This window comes from Nomascus leucogenys, unplaced genomic scaffold, assembly GCF_006542625.1.
Source record: "Nomascus leucogenys isolate Asia unplaced genomic scaffold, Asia_NLE_v1 Super-Scaffold_258, whole genome shotgun sequence".
Taxonomy (NCBI): domain Eukaryota; kingdom Metazoa; phylum Chordata; class Mammalia; order Primates; family Hylobatidae; genus Nomascus; species Nomascus leucogenys.
The window spans coordinates 5,543,102-5,562,457 of record NW_022095769.1 but is presented as its reverse complement, the minus strand read 5'-3'; the positions used below and the strand labels follow the sequence as shown (position 1 = coordinate 5,562,457).

The window sequence follows — 19,356 nt, the reverse complement described above, 5'->3', positions numbered from 1 at the left end:
TCAGGTGTCATTGTTTCTCAAAACCATCCTTGTGACCCTTGGATGTATTGCTGGATGTCTTGGGAGAGATCTAAGGGTAGCACATTGGTCATCTTTCTTTCAACCTTGTATCACTCCATTGTCCTCTTACCTTCCTTGTGTCTAGGGCTCATGTTGGCCACCTCTTTGTTTTGTTTCTGCCTTTTTCTTTCTTCCCTCTTCTCTCCCTAAATCAGCTCTAGCTAGGGTCGGAACTTGGATTCTCACTTCTGAAGAGAATGACTTACACATCCTTTGAGGTCAGAACAGGGCTAGGCCCATTGGAGGCACACAAATTTATTGAATATGTGTGGCTCTCACTCTATCCTTAGCTGCTTGGAAATTGACACACAGTGCATTTATTTTGGCAGAAGGAAAATGGGAATGGGGAAGCATTTAGAGAACTCACAATATAAACGATCATTTTAAATGTACTGCCTTTTGACTGGGCCCTCTGGTATATGGAATATGGTAATTATACTAATACCAGAGTTTGGAATGAGTTAAGATACCTAAAACCAGCTTGTTTGCCATTTAGAAGATTTGATTAAAAGGCCCATGGGGAAGATAATCCACTTGTTTCTGCAACCAAAATAATAAACAAACTGTCCCACTTAACTTCTTTCTTTCCATTCCAAACTTTCACTGCCATACAGTTATATATATAAATATATTATATATATATCTGAATTAAAATTTTCCCTGGGGCTAGTCTGTATCTTTCAATTTTGTTCTTTCTAATTTCCTCTACTCATATTTCTCTATCATCTCACAATGCTCCTTAATCTCCTATTCAGATGGGCTACACCAGAGTGCACACTGACCTTAGAAGGGTGGCTGTGTGTGTACATATCTGTGAACACTTGGGGTAGACAGAGCATGAGAAATGGTGAGAATCACCAGAAAACTGCTGAGACCCAGAGGTCCTACACTGTGGAGTGTTAGGATGAGAAATTGGTTGCAGGCATCCTCATTTAACTGACTGATGTGTTGAGTACCACGGGCCCTGCCTCAGAATTGCAGAAGCCCGTGGAGAAGGTGGTAACAAATTATTTGGCAGGGCCAGTTCCTTATTCTCTACTCATTCTTACCTCTTCATCCTATTCTCTTCCTCATGTCTTCCCTGGACTGTATAGCATACTTCCCAAGCAAGAACCAGTGCCCAGAAACAAAAACAGATGAAAAGGTCAAGACTTACCCACTGAGGGAGCTGGAATGACATCAGAGGCTCTCGATCCTGGAATTGAGGCACATCAGGATCACAGACTACATTGAAAATAAGATTCCTGGGCCCCACCTCTGAAGGTTCTGACTCATTAGGTCTTGGGTGGGGCCCAGGAATGTCTATTTGTTAAAGAGCTCCCCCAGATGATTTCTGAAGCACACGCAGGTTTCAGAACTATGCTTTCAAATGTCGTCCACTCTAGACAGGATCATTTGCTTTGCTGGGCAGCAGTTTCCCAAAAAGAGCAGCAGTAGTGCTCTCAGAGATTTCTCAAAAACGGCACATTCATGGAGCTTCCTGGGAGACTGAGACCAAAAGCAGGAGGTAGGAAAGGGAAACACGGTCATCAGGGTATCTGGTGAGATGCTGGCTTGAGGAGACGCTGAGCCCCCTGGGGAACTGGAGACAGTGCTGTTCTGAGGGTGATCAGAGGGTCGCACCCCCACCCCCCACCCAGGAGAGCCAGAAGCAGGATTCTCCCCCTGTCCTTTCTGCTCAGGGGTCTCGCCTTTTAGGTTTCTGATAACAGTATCAGCTAAAGCTCTGAGTAGGCAATTGTTGAGGACTCTGTGTTATCTCCATTGATGACTTCCCACAAACCTGCTTATGAAACCCTCTCCATTTCAGGAAAGCCTCTCTAGGTGTCCCTTCCGCATCCACCTAAATCAGACCTTTTTCTGGATTCCTTCTTCATCCCATTCTTCCCCCAACTTCCCAGAAAGCAAGAACACAGGAACATAGTCGACCCCAGGAAGTAGGTCCAGGTATCTTGTCTCCTGATCGTCCTGTCCCCACTCCGATCCTACCTTAGCTGTCTTCCTCCGTGTCGCTTTCAGGGAGGAGATAGAGCATGGGTACCAGGGGCTCCCATCCTCAGAGGGCTGTCCCGGGTCCTAAAGAGGCCTCAGGATACACAGTTCCAAGTCACAGAGGCCCTGACATCCCCAGAACAGAAAGATGGGAAGACCCATTATAAATGCCAAGAGTCAACCTTTAATGTACTACTTCCTCTTTCTAAAACCTGGTCCTTTTAGTGCAAGGGTCTTCCATCTTCATACTCCCGGGACTATGGAAGTTGTTTTTAGTCGAAATTTGCGTCCCTGCACACTCCTGCCCTCTACTGGACAGACTGATCTGGGCAATAACCTGTGCCTCAGTGTGGACCTCTTTCACTCTGCCCTGCAGGCACCAGGGCAAGCCTCTCTCACAGCCTGGCATGGATGGAGTGGGCAAGTAGAGCCAGCTTTTCCAAAGCCCTGGTAACCTCAAGAGAGCTAAGTTTGGGAGGTCACCAGATGACTTTGGGAGACTCTCAGGCTTTAATCAGATCTGTTTAATGCCCATCTCCAACCCACAACTCATTGTGGAACTTGAGCAAGTAAATTAATATCTCCAAGTCTCCGTTTCTTTAAACTTGCCTCCCATGCAATCTCCTATGTAACAGGCTCAGCCCAGTGACTGGGACATTGAGCAGGGGCTCAAATGATGACATCCATCCACCTCTCCTTATCCCAGGAGCTGTCTCTGATCTTTTCCTCTTGCTCCCACAGGCCTCAACACCTCCCAAGCACAGAGTGTCCCTGTCATCAACAGTGTGGCCGGCAGCCTGGCAGCCCTGCAGCCCGTCCAGTTCTCCCAGCAGCTGCACAGCCCTCACCAGCAGCCCCTCATGCAGCAGAGCCCAGGCGGCCACATGGCCCAGCAGCCCTTCATGGCAGCTGTGACTCAGCTGCAGAACTCACACAGTAAGGACATGGGCATGTGGAGGGAGGGAGCACCGAGGACCCTCCGTGGCCAACCACTTTCCCTCTCTGGGTCTGAACTTTCTCGGAAGTGTATTGGCTTGGTCACTTTTCCCTGCCTGTGATCAACCGACCAAGACAATTTCTCAAGCATAACTCTTGAGTGTTGCTGTACCTTTTCTAGTCCTCTTCTCTACCCCTGGGACTCCCAGGGAAAGGTTTGAAGAGGACAGTTTAGGCCTACAGATGAAGGGGAATTGGAGCCAGACAGCATGTGGAACACACACCGCCAATTTCCCGTTCCAACACCTCTGGAAAAGATCGCGCCCATAAACCACCAGCACCTTTTCCCAGTGAACCTCAACTTAGCCTTTACAATCTACACTCCCAAGCAGCCATTATCAAATGATCACAGTTGGCATCTAATTTGCATCCTGTTTGCCTTCCCTAAGAGAGAAGAATCTTCTAGAGTCCCGTGTCCTCCAATTTATACACCCCAAACACCTCTAATCAAGAACCATGAACACAAGCAAAAAATACCAGTGGCACACCATCCTGGGCATTCGAGTTTCTTCCTCCCTGCCACCCCTGCATCCCTGCACACAGACTGTTTCTCATATCCAATTTCTATACCTACCCCAAGCCTACCTTTCGACCGCTTATTTCCCATCCAGTCGCAGCCTCTGTTTCTCTGCCTTTCATCCTGAGTCCCAGGCTTCCAATCCTCTGGCCAGGTCTGGCTATAGTCCCTGACACAGGAGTTTGGGGAGGAATCATGGCTTCTCTGCTTCAGAAACCCCAAGGAAGTGTTCAGTATAAAGCACTAGTCTTAGATCAGACAGACCCAGATTTAAATCCTGGCTGTGATACTTACCAGCTATGTAGCCTAATGCAAGTTACTTAGCCACTCTAAGCCCAATCTCTTTACCCATAAAATGGAAATAGTATGCATTTAGGCTCATTATGAATAGGAAATAAACATAGGGGTAAATGCGTTCGGTAAGCATAAAAGTTTATGAAGATTATTTATAAAGGGACTCCTAGAAGGCAATGATGGTCAAAGAGGTTTGTGTTTCTTCCCTAGCTGCATCAGATAAGCTGTGGGTTTTGGGGAGAACGGCCAAGTCCAGCCTTCTATCTTCAGGGCTCAATCCCCACTCAGGCCTGTGGAGCTGGTTTCTGAGCACCATCTCACATTCCAGTCACATTTTAGTGGCTTCTGAAAATCTGCCACAGCCTGTAGCAGAGTCTGAGACCACATGTGCCCCACTTCCCATCCTCCCAGAGCCTGGCAATGTTCTCCCCACTTACCCCTCTCCCTTCACCTGGCCAGGCTTCCTTAGTGGCGAGGCCTGGGTGGGACAGTTAGAGAGTGGTCACCAGCGACCTGTGGACTGCTGAGGCCCAGCAGGCCTGGCCACCCAAGAAGAGAGAGCCCATGGTGCCCTGGACCAGGAAATAACCTGCCTCCCTGCCTGAGAAGGGCAAGCTGAGGCAACGGCCAGTGACCTTCACTCCCGTTCCATACCGGAGGCCTCCCTGGTAGGCCCCGTGTTCTGAGAGCAGGCTGGTCTCTCTCTCCCAGCCAAGCATCCACATGCTTTCGGGAGTTGGTCACGTGACTTGGAATTTACATGAATCTTATGGATAACTAATATGAGAAATCCCCACTATAACCACCACCCCTTTTATCCACCTGAGGAGATGGGAGCTGTGGTGTGGGATGGGGGCTCTGTACCTGTGTATGTGCCTATGTATGCACCTTGATTCTGTCTTCACTCTGTCTCTCCAGTGTATGCACACAAGCAGGAGCCCCCCCAGTATTCCCACACCTCCCGGTTTCCATCTGCAATGGTGGTCACAGATACCAGCAGCATCAGTACACTCACCAACATGTCTTCAAGTAAACAGGTAATGCCAGCAGGACTTGCGGGGGTTGGGGTGTGGGCAGGGTGTGACTAAGGCTATTGATGTGCAGAGGTTGTGGCAAGCATGGACTTGGCCAGAAATTAGGTCCTTCTGAGGCTCCCTGTTATTTGCAAAGAGAATCCTTAAGGTCCCAGGGTGAAAAAAAAAGGGCCACAGGCTGAAAGGGCTTATTGCTCCCCCAGATTCCCCAGGAAGAGCACCAAACAAGGACAGAAGTTTGATAGGTTGCTGGAGACTGGATGACATAGAGCGCTTAGGCATTGAGATTGAGTGTTCCCTAATAGAATGATCAATGGTCCACGGAAAAGGTATTTCCAAGGAGGGCTCAGGAGGACAGATCCCCCGCTGAGGTTCATGCTTTGCAAGAGGGATCCCTGAGCATCCACAAAGTAGTCAGTGGAGACAGTGAGTAGGAAGTCAGAGGTCCTGAGGCTGATTCCCCTGGACCCAGAATGCTATAAGCTCTGGGAATGACCCAGTTATGTCAGCCCATGGGGACTCCCCAGTAGACAACCTGGCTTTTCCAGGGGTAAGCATCCACTTGGGGTTTTATCAACTTCCTGGTGCACTGAAAGTGGGGAATCCAGAGGCTTAGTCACTGTTTCAGTTGATGACTAAGTCCCACCTCCGAATAGAGGTGATGGAATAGTAAAGACAGGCAGCTGATGGCGAGGCTCATTGCTACAGCTTGGACAGCTGGACTGCAAGAAGACACCGAGAGTTAGAAAACAGGACAAGCTGTCTGAACACAGGTGATGATTCCAGAGTAACACAATGAGACCTTTTAGTAGCTGGGGTCTGTGCAGTGTGGGAACTGTTTGGCCTCTATCGATTACTAGATAAGTAGGTGACAACCTTGAACTTCATGTCAGAAGCTCTCAGAATTTGGTCTTGTTGATGGTCTTGTTTTCATCTGAGCCCTGCAAGTCACACTTCAGCCACTGCCATGGGCTTCCCAGGAGGTTCCTTCATGGGATCAGGGTTCTCTATCCTTTCCTCTGCCCCGATCTCCTCCCAGCCCTAGAGTGTAGTGGAGCAGGTGGGTTCTATTCCTGATTCTGCCATTTGCTTGGTGACCTTGACCTCCCTGAGCCTTCATTTCTTCATCTTTAAAGTGAGAGTTGTAACATCCGCTTTTTCTGAGGATTCAGCAAGGTTGCGTAGACTAAGTAACTGGTGTCTTGGGCACTGAAACACACACACGACCAAGGCAGCTGGGCTCTGGAGCCGGGGGTAGAGGGAGAGGTGTGTGGGACCTGCTTTGCCACTCTCCTCTCACCCAATAGAAGATGAAAGGACAACCCCTCGCTATCCTGCCCTTCGACTCCCGTGTGAGTTCCCACTCTTTGTAGTGAGCAGGGAAAACATTTATCTGTGCTCACAAATCTCAATCGGGGGGCAGCCAGGCGCAGCGGCCCTCCTTGGGAATACCTTCCCCTTTGAAAGGTTTATCAATCCATCTGCCGCTTGATCAGCCCCAGACAGGACCATGATTAATTATTCCTGTCCTTCCCAAGTTGACTTTGATGGTTGCTTGTTGAAACAAGCCCTCTGAATTCAGGAAATGGTCTCTTAATCAAAATACTTTAAGACGCTCCCTGAGACGCTGCACAAGCCCCCCACTGGCTTCTCCTCTCCATTGGACGGAGTGGCCAGCCGACCTTGAAGCTGCATGAGTGGCCTCCCAGAACGGCTGTGATGTTGTCTCCATGTCCCCAGACATTTCAGGAGTCTGGCAATAGACTCATTTCTGCGATCATGAGGATTGATTATTACACTCAGTAAGGATGAAAAATGCTCATGTGGCACGTTACAGTTTATACTTCTCATGAACTTTGTCTCATCCTTCTATTTTTACTGCAGCCTCCTAAGTACAAAGAAATAAACTAAAACCCAGAGATGAAGAGTGACCTGCCCAAGGTCACACAGATGATAAATTCTAGTGCTGGACCTTCAGGCTTTGGTCTTTGACTCCACATACTTACCTTCCACTACCCATCTTTAAAATTCTATGGTAACTGCTGCCACTCTTGTTGTCTTTGTGGCCAGGAACAAGAGTAAAAAATAAGTTCACTTCCCATATTCCACTCAGGAAACATTCTTCCAACAAGTTGAAAGAGAAGGAGGAATGGGAAAGGCGCAGTGAAGTAAAATGAGGGTAAAGGTGCTGCCTCCTGACAGCAGAAGGTACCCAAGGTGAAGACAGTTTGTACAAACTCTGTTCCTAAGGCAAAGGGTCAGAAGTGAGTTCTGAAAGAGACCTGATGGCAATTCTGCTTTTTTGGTTTTGTTTTAAGGTCTTATATTCCAACAGGAATTTCAAATTCATTTCTGGCATGTTCAGATTTATTGCTTATAGCGATGTCTGTTTGCGTCGCTATAAAGAAATATCTGAGGCTGGGTAAAAGAGGTTCAAAGGCTCATGGTTCTGCAGGCTGTACAGGAAGCATGATGCCAGCATCTGCCTCTGCTGAAGGCCTCAGAAGGTTTACAATCATGGCGGAAGGTGCAGGCAGGGCAGGTGCATCACATGGCAAGAGTGGCAGCAGGAGGGAGAAGGGGGAGGCCCTGCCCTGGGCTCTTATTTATTTATTTATTTATTTATTTATTTATTTATATTTTTATGTTTTGAGACAGGGTCCCGTTCTGTCACCCAGGCTGGAGTGCAGTGGCACGATCACAGCTCACTGCAGCTTTAACCTCCTGGGCTCAATCAATCCTCCCTCCTCAGCCTCCAGAGTAGCTGAGACTACAGGCGCACACCACCATGACAGGCTAAATTTTTGCATTTTTTTTTGTTTTGCCATGTTGCCCAGGCTGGTCTCAAACTCCTGCGCTCAAGTGAACCGCCTGCCTTGGCCTCCCAAAGTGCTGGGATTACAGGTGTGAGCCACCATGCCTAGCCCTCGACTCTTAAGCAGCCAGATCTCATGTGAACTAACTAAGCATGAATTCCTCACCCATCACCAAGGGGATGATGCTAAGCCATTTATGAGCGATCTGTCCCCATGATCCATTACCTCCCACTGAGCCCCACCTCCAACATTGGGAATCACATTTCAACATGAGATTTGGAGGGGACACACATCCAAACCATATCATTCCACCCCTGGCCTCCCAAATCTCATGTCCTTCTCACATTGAGAAATACAGTCATCCCTTCCCACTAGTCCCTTAAAGTCTTAACTCATTACAGCATTAACTCAAAGTCCAAAGTCTCATCTGAGACTCAAGAGCAAGTCCTTCCACCTATGAGCTTGTAAAATAAAAAACTATATACTTACTTCCAAAATACAGTGGTGGTACAGGCATTGGGTAGACATTCCCATCCCAAAAGAAATAAATTGGCCAAAAGAAAGGGGTAACACCCCATGCAAGTCTGAAACCCAACAGGGCAGGCATTAAATCTTAAAGCTCCAAAATAATCCTTGATTCCATGTCCCACATCCTGGGCACATTGGCGTGCCAGCTGGGCTCCCAAGGCCTTGGGCAGCTCTGTTCCTGTGGCTTTTCCATGCTGAGGTTGCAAGCTGCTAGTGGCCTTACCATTCTGAGGTCTAGAGGGTGGCCGGCCCATTCCCACAGCTCCATTAGGCAGTATCCTGGTGGGGACTCTGTGTGGGGGGGGGTGGGGCTCCAATCCCACATTTCCTCTCAGCACTGCCCTAGTGGAGGTTCTCTGTGGGGGCTCTGCCCCTGCAGCAGGCTTCTGCCTGGGCACCCAGGCTTTCTGATACATCCTCTGAAATCTAGGTGGAAGCTGCCAAGCCTCCTTCACTCTTGCATTCTGTGCATCTGCAGGCTTAACACCACATGAAACCCACCAAGGCTTACAGACTGCACTCTCTAGAGTGGTGGTCTGAGCTGTACCTGGGGCCCTTTGAGCCAGGGCTGAAGCTAGAGCAGCGGGTATGCAGGGAGCAGTGTCCCAAGGCTGTGCAGGGCAGCAGGGCCTTTGGTCTGGCCCCAAAACCATATTGTCTTCCTTGGCCTCTGGGCCTCTAATGGGAGGGGCTGCCCAGAAGATTTCTGAAATACTTCAATGCCTTTTTTCCATTGTCTTGGCTATTAGCATGCAGCCCTCTTTAGTCAAGCTAATCTCTCTAGCAAGTTGTTGCTCCATAGGCCACTTGAATTCCTTCTCTACCACAGGGTTAGGCTGCAAATTTTCTGAACATTTATGCTCTGCTTCCCTTTTTAAATGTAAATTCCAACATTCCAAATGTAAGTCATTCCTTTGCTTCCATAGCAAAGGAATGGATTGTTAGAAGCAGCCAGGCCACATCATGAATGTTTTACTGCTTAGAAATGTCTTCCGTTAGATACCCTAGGCTATCATTCTGAAGTTCAAACTTCCACAGATCCCTAGAATATGGACACAATGCAGCCAAGTTCTCTGCCTGGGCGTAAGGAGGGTGACCTTTGCTCTAGTTCCCAATCAGTACCTCATTTCCATCTGAGATTTCATCAGCCTGGCCTTCACTCTCCATATTTCTACCAGGATTTTGGTCACAACCACTTAACAGGTCTCTAAGAAATTCTAAACTTTCCTTCATCTTCCTGTCTTCTTCTGTTCCTCCAAATGCCCAATCTCTGCCTGTTACTCATTGCCAAAGCTGCTTCCACATCTTCAAGTATCTTTTTTTTTTCGGTGGGGGAGACAGAGTTTTGCTCTTGTTGCCCAAGCTGGAGTGCAATGGTGTGATCTCAGCTCACTGCAGCCTCCACCTCCCAGGTTCAAGTGATTCTGCCTCAGCATCCTGAGTAGCTAGGATTACAGGTGCAGGCCACCACGCCTGGCTAATTTTTTGTATTTTTAGTAGAAACAGGGATTCACCATGTTGGCCAGGCTGGTCTCGAACTCCTGACCTCAGGTGATCCACCCGCCTCAGCCTCCCAAAGTGCTGGGATTACAGGTGTGAGCCACTGCGCCTGGCCATCTTCAAGTATCTTTATAGTAATGCCCTCCTCCCAGGACCAGTTTTTTGTGTTAGTCCATTTGCATCACTATAAAGGAATGCCTGAGGCTGGGTAACTTAAAAAGAAAATATGTTTAATCGGCTCATGGCTCTGCAGGTTGTGGTGCCAGCGTCTGCTTCTGGTGAGGGCCTTAGGAAGCTTACAGTCAGGGCAGAAGGTAAAGGGGGAATAGGCATGTCACATGGTGAGATAAAGAGCAAGAGAGAGAAAGGGGACATCCCAGACTCTTAAACAACCAGATCTTGTGTGAATTAACTTGAGTCAGAGCTCACTTATCACCAAGGGGATGGCGCTGAGCCATTCATGAGGGATCTGCCCCCATGATCCAATATCTCCCACTAGGCCTTACCTCCAATACTGGGTATCATATTTCACCATGAGATTTGGAAGGGACACACATCTAAACCATATCACTAGGTATCAAGGACATACGAGTGAGGGGAGAGAAGGATTTCTTGGTCAAATGTGTTGGGGGAACTGCTGGATTACAGAAAGTTAAATGCCACTGGGCAGGGCTTCTCAGAGCATTTCACTTGCTGATGTGTGCACTGAACCGGGCAATTAGCGTGCACCCTGCTTGGGTCAAAGGGACACATCCTGAGCAGTCCTATTTTAGAGGCATTGTACAGTGGTAGGAAACGCCAGCTGACCTGAGCTACTTTCAGCTTCATCACCCCCTGGTATGTGACCTTGGGCGGTTAATTCCCTGTTGGGAGACTCAGTTTCTTCATCTATAAATGGGGAAAATCCCACCCCCATCTCACAAAATATTCAACGTGCCTAACAGAATGCCTAGTACCTAGTCAAGTACTCAAAGTGGTAGCCCCCTCCCTGTTTTCTCTCCCGTCCATGATCCTTTAGGAGATAGTTGTCTCCCCTTCCAGTGACTCTTTTTTTTTTTTTTTTTTTTTTTTTGAGATGGAATCTCACTCTGTCACCCAGGCTGGAGTGCAATGGCGTGGTCTCAGCTCACTGCAACCTCCACCTACTGGGTTCAAGCAATTCTCCTGCCTCAGCCTCCCAAGTAGCTGGAACTACAGGCACACGCCACCACACCTAGATAATTTTTTGTATTTGTAATAGAGACGGGGTTTCACTATGTTGGCCAGGCTGCTCTGAAACTCCTGACCTTGTGATCCGCCCGCCTCCTCCTCCCAAAGTGCTGGAATTACAGGTGTGAGCCACTGGGCCCAGCCTAGTGACTCTTTCAATATCCAACTCAGTAAATGCCTGGGCTATATTAGATGTTCAGTAAATAACAAAGCATGAATGAACGAACGAATGAATGAATGAATACAGAACCCGTGTTATTTGATGCCTCCATTTTCCAAGCAGCATCCCAGATGCCTTTCTAGCTTACATTTCCTGGAGAACGCTCTTACCCATTCTGCAGGGTCGTTATTTTTATGCCTGATTTACAAAACAGAAAACTGAGGTTCAAAGATGAGTATGGATCTGGTCAAGTTCAAACAGATCATAAATTCCGGAGCTGGACTTCCAGACTGGTTTTCTCACTCCAGACCCATTAAACAACGTTCATCTTCCAATATCCACTTTTAAGCACCCATAATAACAACCCAAGGTTATGCAGGTATAAGGCTAAAGCCAGGATTTGTACTTGTATCTGTCTGATCCCAGTACTTCCTGTTTTCAAGGCAGACAATCCCCAAGGGCCTTGGGGATTACAGGTCAGGAACCCCAGGCTGGGACTTCTCGCTGCCAAGAATCCTTCTGCGTCTACTGCCGTCTGTCCCTTCCAGAGCACATACCTCTCCCTCCTTCTTAACTCTTGGGTGCTGGCAAGTTATCTCTGAGTGGGTTTGTGCCTGAGTTCAACAATGCCCCGCTAGTCTGGAAACAAGACCACAGCAAGCACTGACCTCAGTTAGAACAAGTGTAGGCAGGTTGTGAGCCAACTCCTGTTTCCGCAGTGTTCTCTCCCCACTGCTTGACTTCCTAGTTTATGGGAAGGTGAAGAGAGGGCCCCCAGAGCAGTAACTAGTCAGGGAACTGACAACGGGGGAGGTGGGCGGCCTCATCATCTGTCCCCTTCGGCTGTTCCCTCCCTCCCAGCTTCTTCACTGGGTGGGGAAGCAGAGTGTTCTGATGGTTGGGAGCATCCACCTGGGAGTTAGGCAGATCTGGGCTCAAGATTCTACCACTTTCTACCTGTGTGACCTCAGAGAAATGTCTTAGCCTCTCTGAGCCTCTGTTTGCTCAGCTGTAAAATGAAGATAATGATACTTCTTTCATGGGATCACTGAAAGGACTAACTGCATGAAGACTTGTAAAATACTTTACTCAGTGCATGTCCCAAAGGAAACACCCAGCCCGTGGAAGCTGGGTCACTCTTGACTTCCCCTGCTAGCACCCCTGAGCGGCTCTGAGTTTGGAAAAAGGGTTTTACGTGGCAAAGGGCATTTATTTCCCTGTGTTGAGGGGGTTGAAAGAAGTGCTCTTACATAGGGGTGAAGAGCACAAGCCTTGCTGTTGTGAGACCCTGGCCAACTTACTTATCACCTCTCCAGGCCACACTTTCCTCATCTGTAAAACCGGAATTATAATCATGACTTTTAATTAATGGAGCTACAGTGAATCTCACGTAAGTTCATGGTCATAGAAGTGACTTATCTGCCCTCACTGTCTCCACTTCCTCACCCTCAATTCTCTCTTGAGATCACTGCAGACTGACTTTTGTCCTCACACCTCACTGTGTCCAGCTCACGATCCCCTCCATGCTGCTGAATCCAATGGTTACTTTTCAACCTCTGTGTTTGACACAACTGATCGCTCCCTCCTTTTTTCCATGGGAGTTTGGGATACTACCATTCCTGGTTCTTCTACGGCACTGGCCACTTCTCATCTCCTCGGCTGGCAACTCATCTTCCCAACATGTATGTGTTGGAGGGCCCCGGGCCTCATTCTTTGGCCTCTTCTCATCTATTCTCACGCCTGGATGATCTCTTCCAGTCCCATGGCTTCAGGACAAGTGTACGCGCTGATGGCTCCTGTAATTCTGTCTACAGTCCAGTCTTCCCTACTGAGTGCTCACTCACAAATCCAGTGCTGCTTTGGCAGGTCTAAAATATCTAATAAGCCTCTTGAATTCAGCGTGCCTAAGATAGGAACTCTTCATTTTGCCCTGATTTCATCGCATCAAAATTGCTTCCTCCGTGGGCTTCTCCATTTCCAAAACTGGTACCAGTTGTTCAAGTGAGAGAGCTGAGAGTATCCCTGATTCTTCTCTCCACATCACATCAGTCCATCAGTAAGTTCTACTAGGGGACCCTCAGCATACATCCTAAATCTGACCTCTTCTCACACTCCCCATCAGGACGTCCTAGTCCCAGCCCAGGCCCCCGTGTCTCTCCCTGATCTCTTTAGGTGGCCCTTGCCTGTCTCCCACCTCCACCTTTGCCCCTCTAGGGTCTGTTCGCCAGAGTGATCTCTTACAAGGAGACATCAAGCCTGTCAATCCCCTGTCAAAACTCTCCAATAGCTTTCCATTACAACCAAACCAAAACAGAGACATACAGGACCCTATGTGATTATGCCCCTGCCAGTGCCGCCGTTCTCACCTCCTTCCTCCCTCCATCACCCGCTCAGCCTCAGCTGTGCTAGGGCTGAAGAGATCCCAATCCAGGACTCCTGCATTTGGGGTGTCTGCCTGGAGCTCTTTTTTTCTGTGCATTTTTACATGCTCGCCCCTTCACTTCATTCAGCTCAAATGTTGCCATTTCAAAGAGGCCTCGCCTGATTCCGCTATCTAAGTTAATCTCTTTCCTCAAGCTGTCCTAACCTCTGTGCTTACTTTTCTATGGAGTGCTCATCTCCATCTAAAGTTGTATTGTGTGTGTGTGTCTGTGTGTGTGTGCATTTGTTTACTTGTTTATTATTTAAAGCCTTCACTAGGAGGTAAAGTCTGTGAAGAAGTGGGCAGGGTCTTGTTTACAGCTGCATCTCCAGCGTCTAAAAAAGTGCTAAATACACAGTAGGCACTCAAACGTGTTAAATGAATTCACGATAATCACCTACTTCAAAGGGTCGATATAAGAATTCAAGGCAGTGATGCTTGTGAAGCCCTTAGTATGGTGCCTGGCACACAGTAGGACGTCGATAAATGTTAGCTCTTACCATTATGTAACAAATCCTCTTAGAATGAGGTTGCCCTTCACATTTGCCACAGCTACCACACCTTTCAGACGGGGGGCCCTGCGGTCTCTCGGAGATCTTCTGGGCCAGGCCCCTGTGGGGCTGCATGTGCTGGGCCTCCAGTTCTAAGGGACCACAGTGCACCCCTTATCAGATGTTTGTGTTTAGACTCTGAAGGGGGCAAATAACTCTAGTTCTTTTGACAACATTTTGGGCTCTGCCACCATTTTATTATGTGAGCAAACATTTGATAGCTGGGAAGCCCATCCCTAATGACAGGCCATAGAATCTCACTGGCGTCTCCTTATCTGCCCTTCTTGTTTGCTCTTCTTTTGAAACCTGCAAGGTCACAAGCCGTTTTCTCTCTCCTCCACCTGAAATCTGAAAATTGGAAAAAGGCTGATAGTGGGAAGTAAAGAGACTTGAGAGTGGGGGTGGGCCAGGGGAGGAAGAGGAGGCAAAGGGTATCAGAGGACCCTGACCAACGTCTCAAGAATGTGGAAGGGTCAGAAGCCTGTATCCTCACATGCACGCACTGCTCAGCCCCCCTCTTTTTTTTTTTTTTTTTTTTTTTTTTTTGTGAGACCGAGTCTTGCTCTGTTGCCCAGGCTGGAGTGCAGTAGCGTAGTATTGGCTCACCACAACCTCCGCCTCCTGGGTTCAAGCAGTTCTCTTGCCTCAGCCTCCCAAGTAGCTGGGACTACAGGTGCGCACCACCATGCCCGGCTAATTTTTGTATTTTTAGTAGGGATGGGGTTTCACTATGTTAGCCAGGCTGGTCTCGATCTCCTGACCTCATAATCCGCCTGCCTCGGCCTCTCAAAGTGCTGGGATTACGGGCGTGAGCCACCGCGCCCGGCCTTCAGCCCCACTCTTAAGAGCACTGAGGAGCAGCATGGGCTTAGGCTGAAGAACCCCATGTTAATAAAATTGTGCCAAGGACCACGCTCAGGACTCCACTCATCTAATCACGCAACAACTCCCATTTTATAGGGGAAGAAACTGAGGCACAGAGAGAGTAGTAACTTGTCCAAGAGCACAAAGCTTAGTAGAAGTCTCCTCACCTCCAAGCATGATTGAAAGAGCACACGCTGAGTGGCCACCTAGACAGCTAGTTTGAAGCTGTGGCTCCACACTCTCCTAGTTCTTAAACCTCGGACAGTTCACTGACTCTCTTTTAGCCTTGTTTTCCTAATCTGTCAAATAGACATAATGGTATCCTCATATAGGGTTATGGTTGGAGCACTGATCAATGTGAGAACAGTGGCCTTCAGTAGTATTGGTAGGTGTAAGTGTGTGTGTGTGTGTGCGTGGTGTGTGTGTGTGTGTGTGTGTGTGTTTGGGGGGATCTTGAGAGAATAAGCCACTAAGTCAAAGGCAGAACCTTAGATGCCAACAAAAGCAAAAGGGAAGGAGGAGACACAGGGAGACAAAAAGAGACTCCCCAGAAGTGAAAAGGAAAGCAGTGACACTCCATGACAGTTCAAATGAATAAGGCCCGGGCACTGGAGGGCGAGGCTGCCCTGAGTTGGGTGAGGTGGCTTCTCTCGAGGGCTTCTCCAGCCATTGTGGGGTCTCCTGCCCTGGCCCACCCACAAGGATGGCATCAGAGGCCTTCAGCCTTTGGATCCTTTCCCTGGTCCTCTGAGTTTCTTATCCCAAAGTAAGAAACCCGTAGAAAGCACTTTGCAATTTGCAAAGCTCCTTCCTGATAAGTAGTTTGAGTGGTCATTTTCTTGTGTGCTTCCTGGCCTTGCTGCCCTAGGTGAGCAGCACTGGCACACCCTGGGAACTTGTTAGAAATGCAGACTCTTAGGTGCACCCCAGGCCTACAAGTCAGAATTAAACCAGAATCCACATTTTCACAGTCTGTCTGGTACTTGTGGGTCCATTAAAGTTTGAGAAGCATTAGTATAGGAGACCTCTGCTCTTAGAGGCCTTAGGAAGAGACCCTTGCTTCCACGAGAGGCAAGAGCTCACCATCTAGCTGCCTTTTCAAGTACACTGAGCACTCTATAAATGTCACTGTCACAGAAAGGCAAGCCCGGCTTCAAGATTAAGGTCAGCAAGTTAGGACTATTTCAAGGTCCCCAACAATTCACTTCTCTCTTCTGAAGTGGCCAGGAAAGCCGGCTGCCAGGTTTTCCTGCAGGAAGTGTGCCTCAGCATGAAAACTGCAGAACTGAGCAGACATGAGGCCCCCAGCCCTCCACCTGCTGCTCTTTGCTGGTTGAGTTGGGCATCAGCTCCCTTAGAGAAGCCAAACTAATGGCCCATGTCCCTGCCAAATGACACAGCTGAGCACTCTCCCTCCTCTCTCTCTGCAGTGTCCTCTACAAGCCTGGTGATGCCCACACACCACTTACTTTGCGTGCAGCAACAAGGACCCTGTTTTCCACACCATCACCCTCTGGGCAGCTGTCATGGAAAAGCCCAGTGACCTGACAAGCACCTGCGAGAGGTCCCTGCTTACCTGACGGACGTCCTGCTGGCACCTCAGACAATCCACTCTCAGGAGGCGCAGCCCGAAGCCCAGCTTCCCTTCTATGCAGTATTGCCACGATGCCTCTCCCACGATGTCAAGGACTCCTGTCTGTCCTGGAGGTGGGAGACAAGGAACCGCCGAAGAGGAAGCAAGAAAGCCGTACTGTCTACGTTGTGATCCTTCATCGAACAAACTGATGTGAAAACTTGAATCTGTTACTGAAACGAGGAGAGAAGGACACGTGCTATTGAACTGAGCCAAACACACTGTAAATATCCGCAGACTCCCTCTCCCGCCCCCATCCCAAATGATCTTGAGATTTCTTTTAAAGAAGTAAATTTGTCCAATGGCTGTAAACTATAAACTACTGTAATTAAGTGCAATTTCCCCTCTGTGTCCTCTCCCCTCTGTCCTGTATATAATACTAAAGTGTCTGTAAAGGTCAGAGTCAAAATTTCAAAAGTGATCTGTCCCCTCTCTCTTCCCTCATGGAGAAACATCCTAAGTGGGAAGTGAAGCCCCTTGTCCTCTCCCTCAGGCCTGGACATTTACGGGGACGGCATACCTTGGACTGACTACCAGCTAACTCCAGTCTCCTGACATTAAGACACACCTCTGGGCCGGGCGCGGTGGCTCACGCTTGTAATCTCAGCACTTTGGGAGGCCGAGGCGGGCGGATCACGAGGTCAGGAGATCGAGACCACGGTGAAACCCTGTCTCTACTAAAAATACAAAAAAATTAGCCGGGCGTGGTGGCGGGCGCCTGTAGTCCCAGCTACTCGGAGAGGCTGAGGCAGGAGAATGGCGTGAACCCGGGAGGCAGAGCTTGCAGTGAGCCGAGATTGCGCCACCGCACTCCAGCCTGGGCGACAGAGCGAGACTCCGTCTCGGAAAAAAAAAAAAAAAAGACACACCTCTCGATCCCTGGAGGGGCTGAACGTAGTGTGTCAGAGTAACGTGCCAGCTTCTTGTGGGCCAGGAGTTCAGCCGTGCACTCCCTAAGAAACCCCAGGGCAGGGAAACTGGCTGATAGCAGAAGAAAAAGTTGCAGTCTCAGAAAGCCTTCCATTAAAACAATTTATTTTATCACTACCCAGAGTCTCATATTTCTGTCTCTGATACTTTCCCTGCCGTGGTTCCACCAATAACCCCTGGCCCCTGGTCTCCTTGGAATTTTCTGTGTACTCCACTGGGATCACGTAGTGTGTCATCTAGGGGTGTAGAGAGGCGGGTGGCCTTCTCTTGCCGTCATGTTCCTGGTGTCTTTGTGTAGGCTTTACTGCTAATTGAGGTAAAGGAGAGTTGAATCCCCCAGTCAGATTCCACAAGTCGCTCAGAGGGAATCTGGCCAGAGCAGGAGTTAGCACTCTTTTCTTCCCTGCAACTCTCAGGGGTAAAGTCATAGAGTCAATTCTTGGTGGGTGACCTGTGTGATAGAAACAGACAAAAAGTAGGATGAATGAAAACCCTGCGGGTGAATTGTTTAGCCTCATTTAAAGCATTAATTCCAGCCTTTCTTCCTGCCCTCCTTTTCCTTCCCTTAGAGCTCTCAGTCACTAAGTGAATGGGCTCTTGTGGACGTCACCTCTTGCCCAAGATTCTCTCTCTGGTGGGGGTGCTAAGGAATACAAATAGTCCAAACAGTAAAAAGCCAAAGGCCCAGAGACTCCACCAGCAGGGACTTTACCACAAATAATTCAGTGCTGACTCCAGGAGAAAGGAAGATGGAGCTGTCTTCTTTGCTATTTCCTTTTTTGCCAAACAGCATAGGCCTACTGGCCTGTGGTTCTTCGCTTTTAGGCAGAGCATGTCCCAACGAAAGTGGAAGCAAAGATTGTGCTAACCAGGCCATGAGTGATGGATTTTTTCAAAATCCCATTGTAGTGGGAGACTCAATTCTCAGTGAGCTGGGCAAATTTACTGAGTACCTACTCTGTGGCCAGAGCAGGAATGGATGGATAAGGAAATACTGACTTTAATTGATTCCTAGCTCCCCCTAACAATGTAATTTGGATTGAAACAGTCAAGAGAAAAGTTCATGACTGGGTTGAGGAGGGCTGAGGACAAGGCCGAGCACTACATATGGAGAGAGGCCAAGATCCCCTTTCATTAGTTGAGCTGTCCTGTTGGATGGCTCCTGTGAGCTCCGGGAAGAGGAAAGGAACACAGGCCTCAAGCTCCAGCCCCAGTTGAAGCCCTATATCTGGACTTGGGTTGTTTCTGGAAAAGCAAGCATCTGCTTTTGGTAGATTTTAGATCTTGCATTTAGACCCTGAAAACCCAGAAGGTCACATTTGTCTAACAGGTCATCTGGGCAGAGGTGTAGATGGAAGAGAGGGAGGATGGCTGGGTTGGGGACAGTCTCTAGAGTTTTCCTAACGAAATCCTACTTGAACCAAGATATGTAGACAGCTGACCCTGGCAACTGACAGCCCCAAGGATGGTTAGCTTCACCTTTCTAAATCAAACAGGGACCTCCCTCCAATGGCTATACGAGGGCCAAGGGGAATCACACACTCTGAAGACTCATTGGCAAGCTTCAACCCCCACACCTTCCTCCCACCACCTGATGGACCAACAATCTCCAGGGTGTCTTTTCATACCCTGACCCCAGGCTCACAGACAGATGGTTCCATTTTTTTCAGAGCCAGCTGTCACTTTCTAGGGTGAGCCTGAGGAAGGCAAATTTCATTTTAACATCCATGGATAGGAAATAAAATCAGTACTGAAAACTCGCCTTAAACTGTATTAAACTTTTCCATGCTAACCAGTTATGGGGTATTCCACCAAAGGCAGAGATAATGCAGTGTTAGCTGCTGAATTCA

General features: G+C 48.6%; 1 protein-coding gene across 3 annotated transcripts in view; it reads left to right on the top strand.

Annotated features, from left to right (window-relative positions):
• Positions 1–16,875, top strand: part of HNF1B (HNF1 homeobox B) — a 58,153-nt gene extending 41,278 nt beyond the window's left edge. For 2 of the 3 annotated variants that reach the window (XM_012503608.2, XM_003278398.4), the window contains exons 7-9: positions 2,794–2,988; positions 4,778–4,896; positions 16,374–16,875. In XM_012503608.2, the coding sequence (XP_012359062.2) occupies positions 2,794–2,988; positions 4,778–4,896; positions 16,374–16,394 (335 nt within the window). In that variant the 3' untranslated portion in view covers positions 16,395–16,875. The remainder of the gene's footprint in view (positions 1–2,793; positions 2,989–4,777; positions 4,897–16,373) is intronic. The other variant, XM_012503609.2, reaches the window with a different exon arrangement.
• The last annotated feature ends 2,481 nt before the right edge of the window (positions 16,876–19,356 follow it).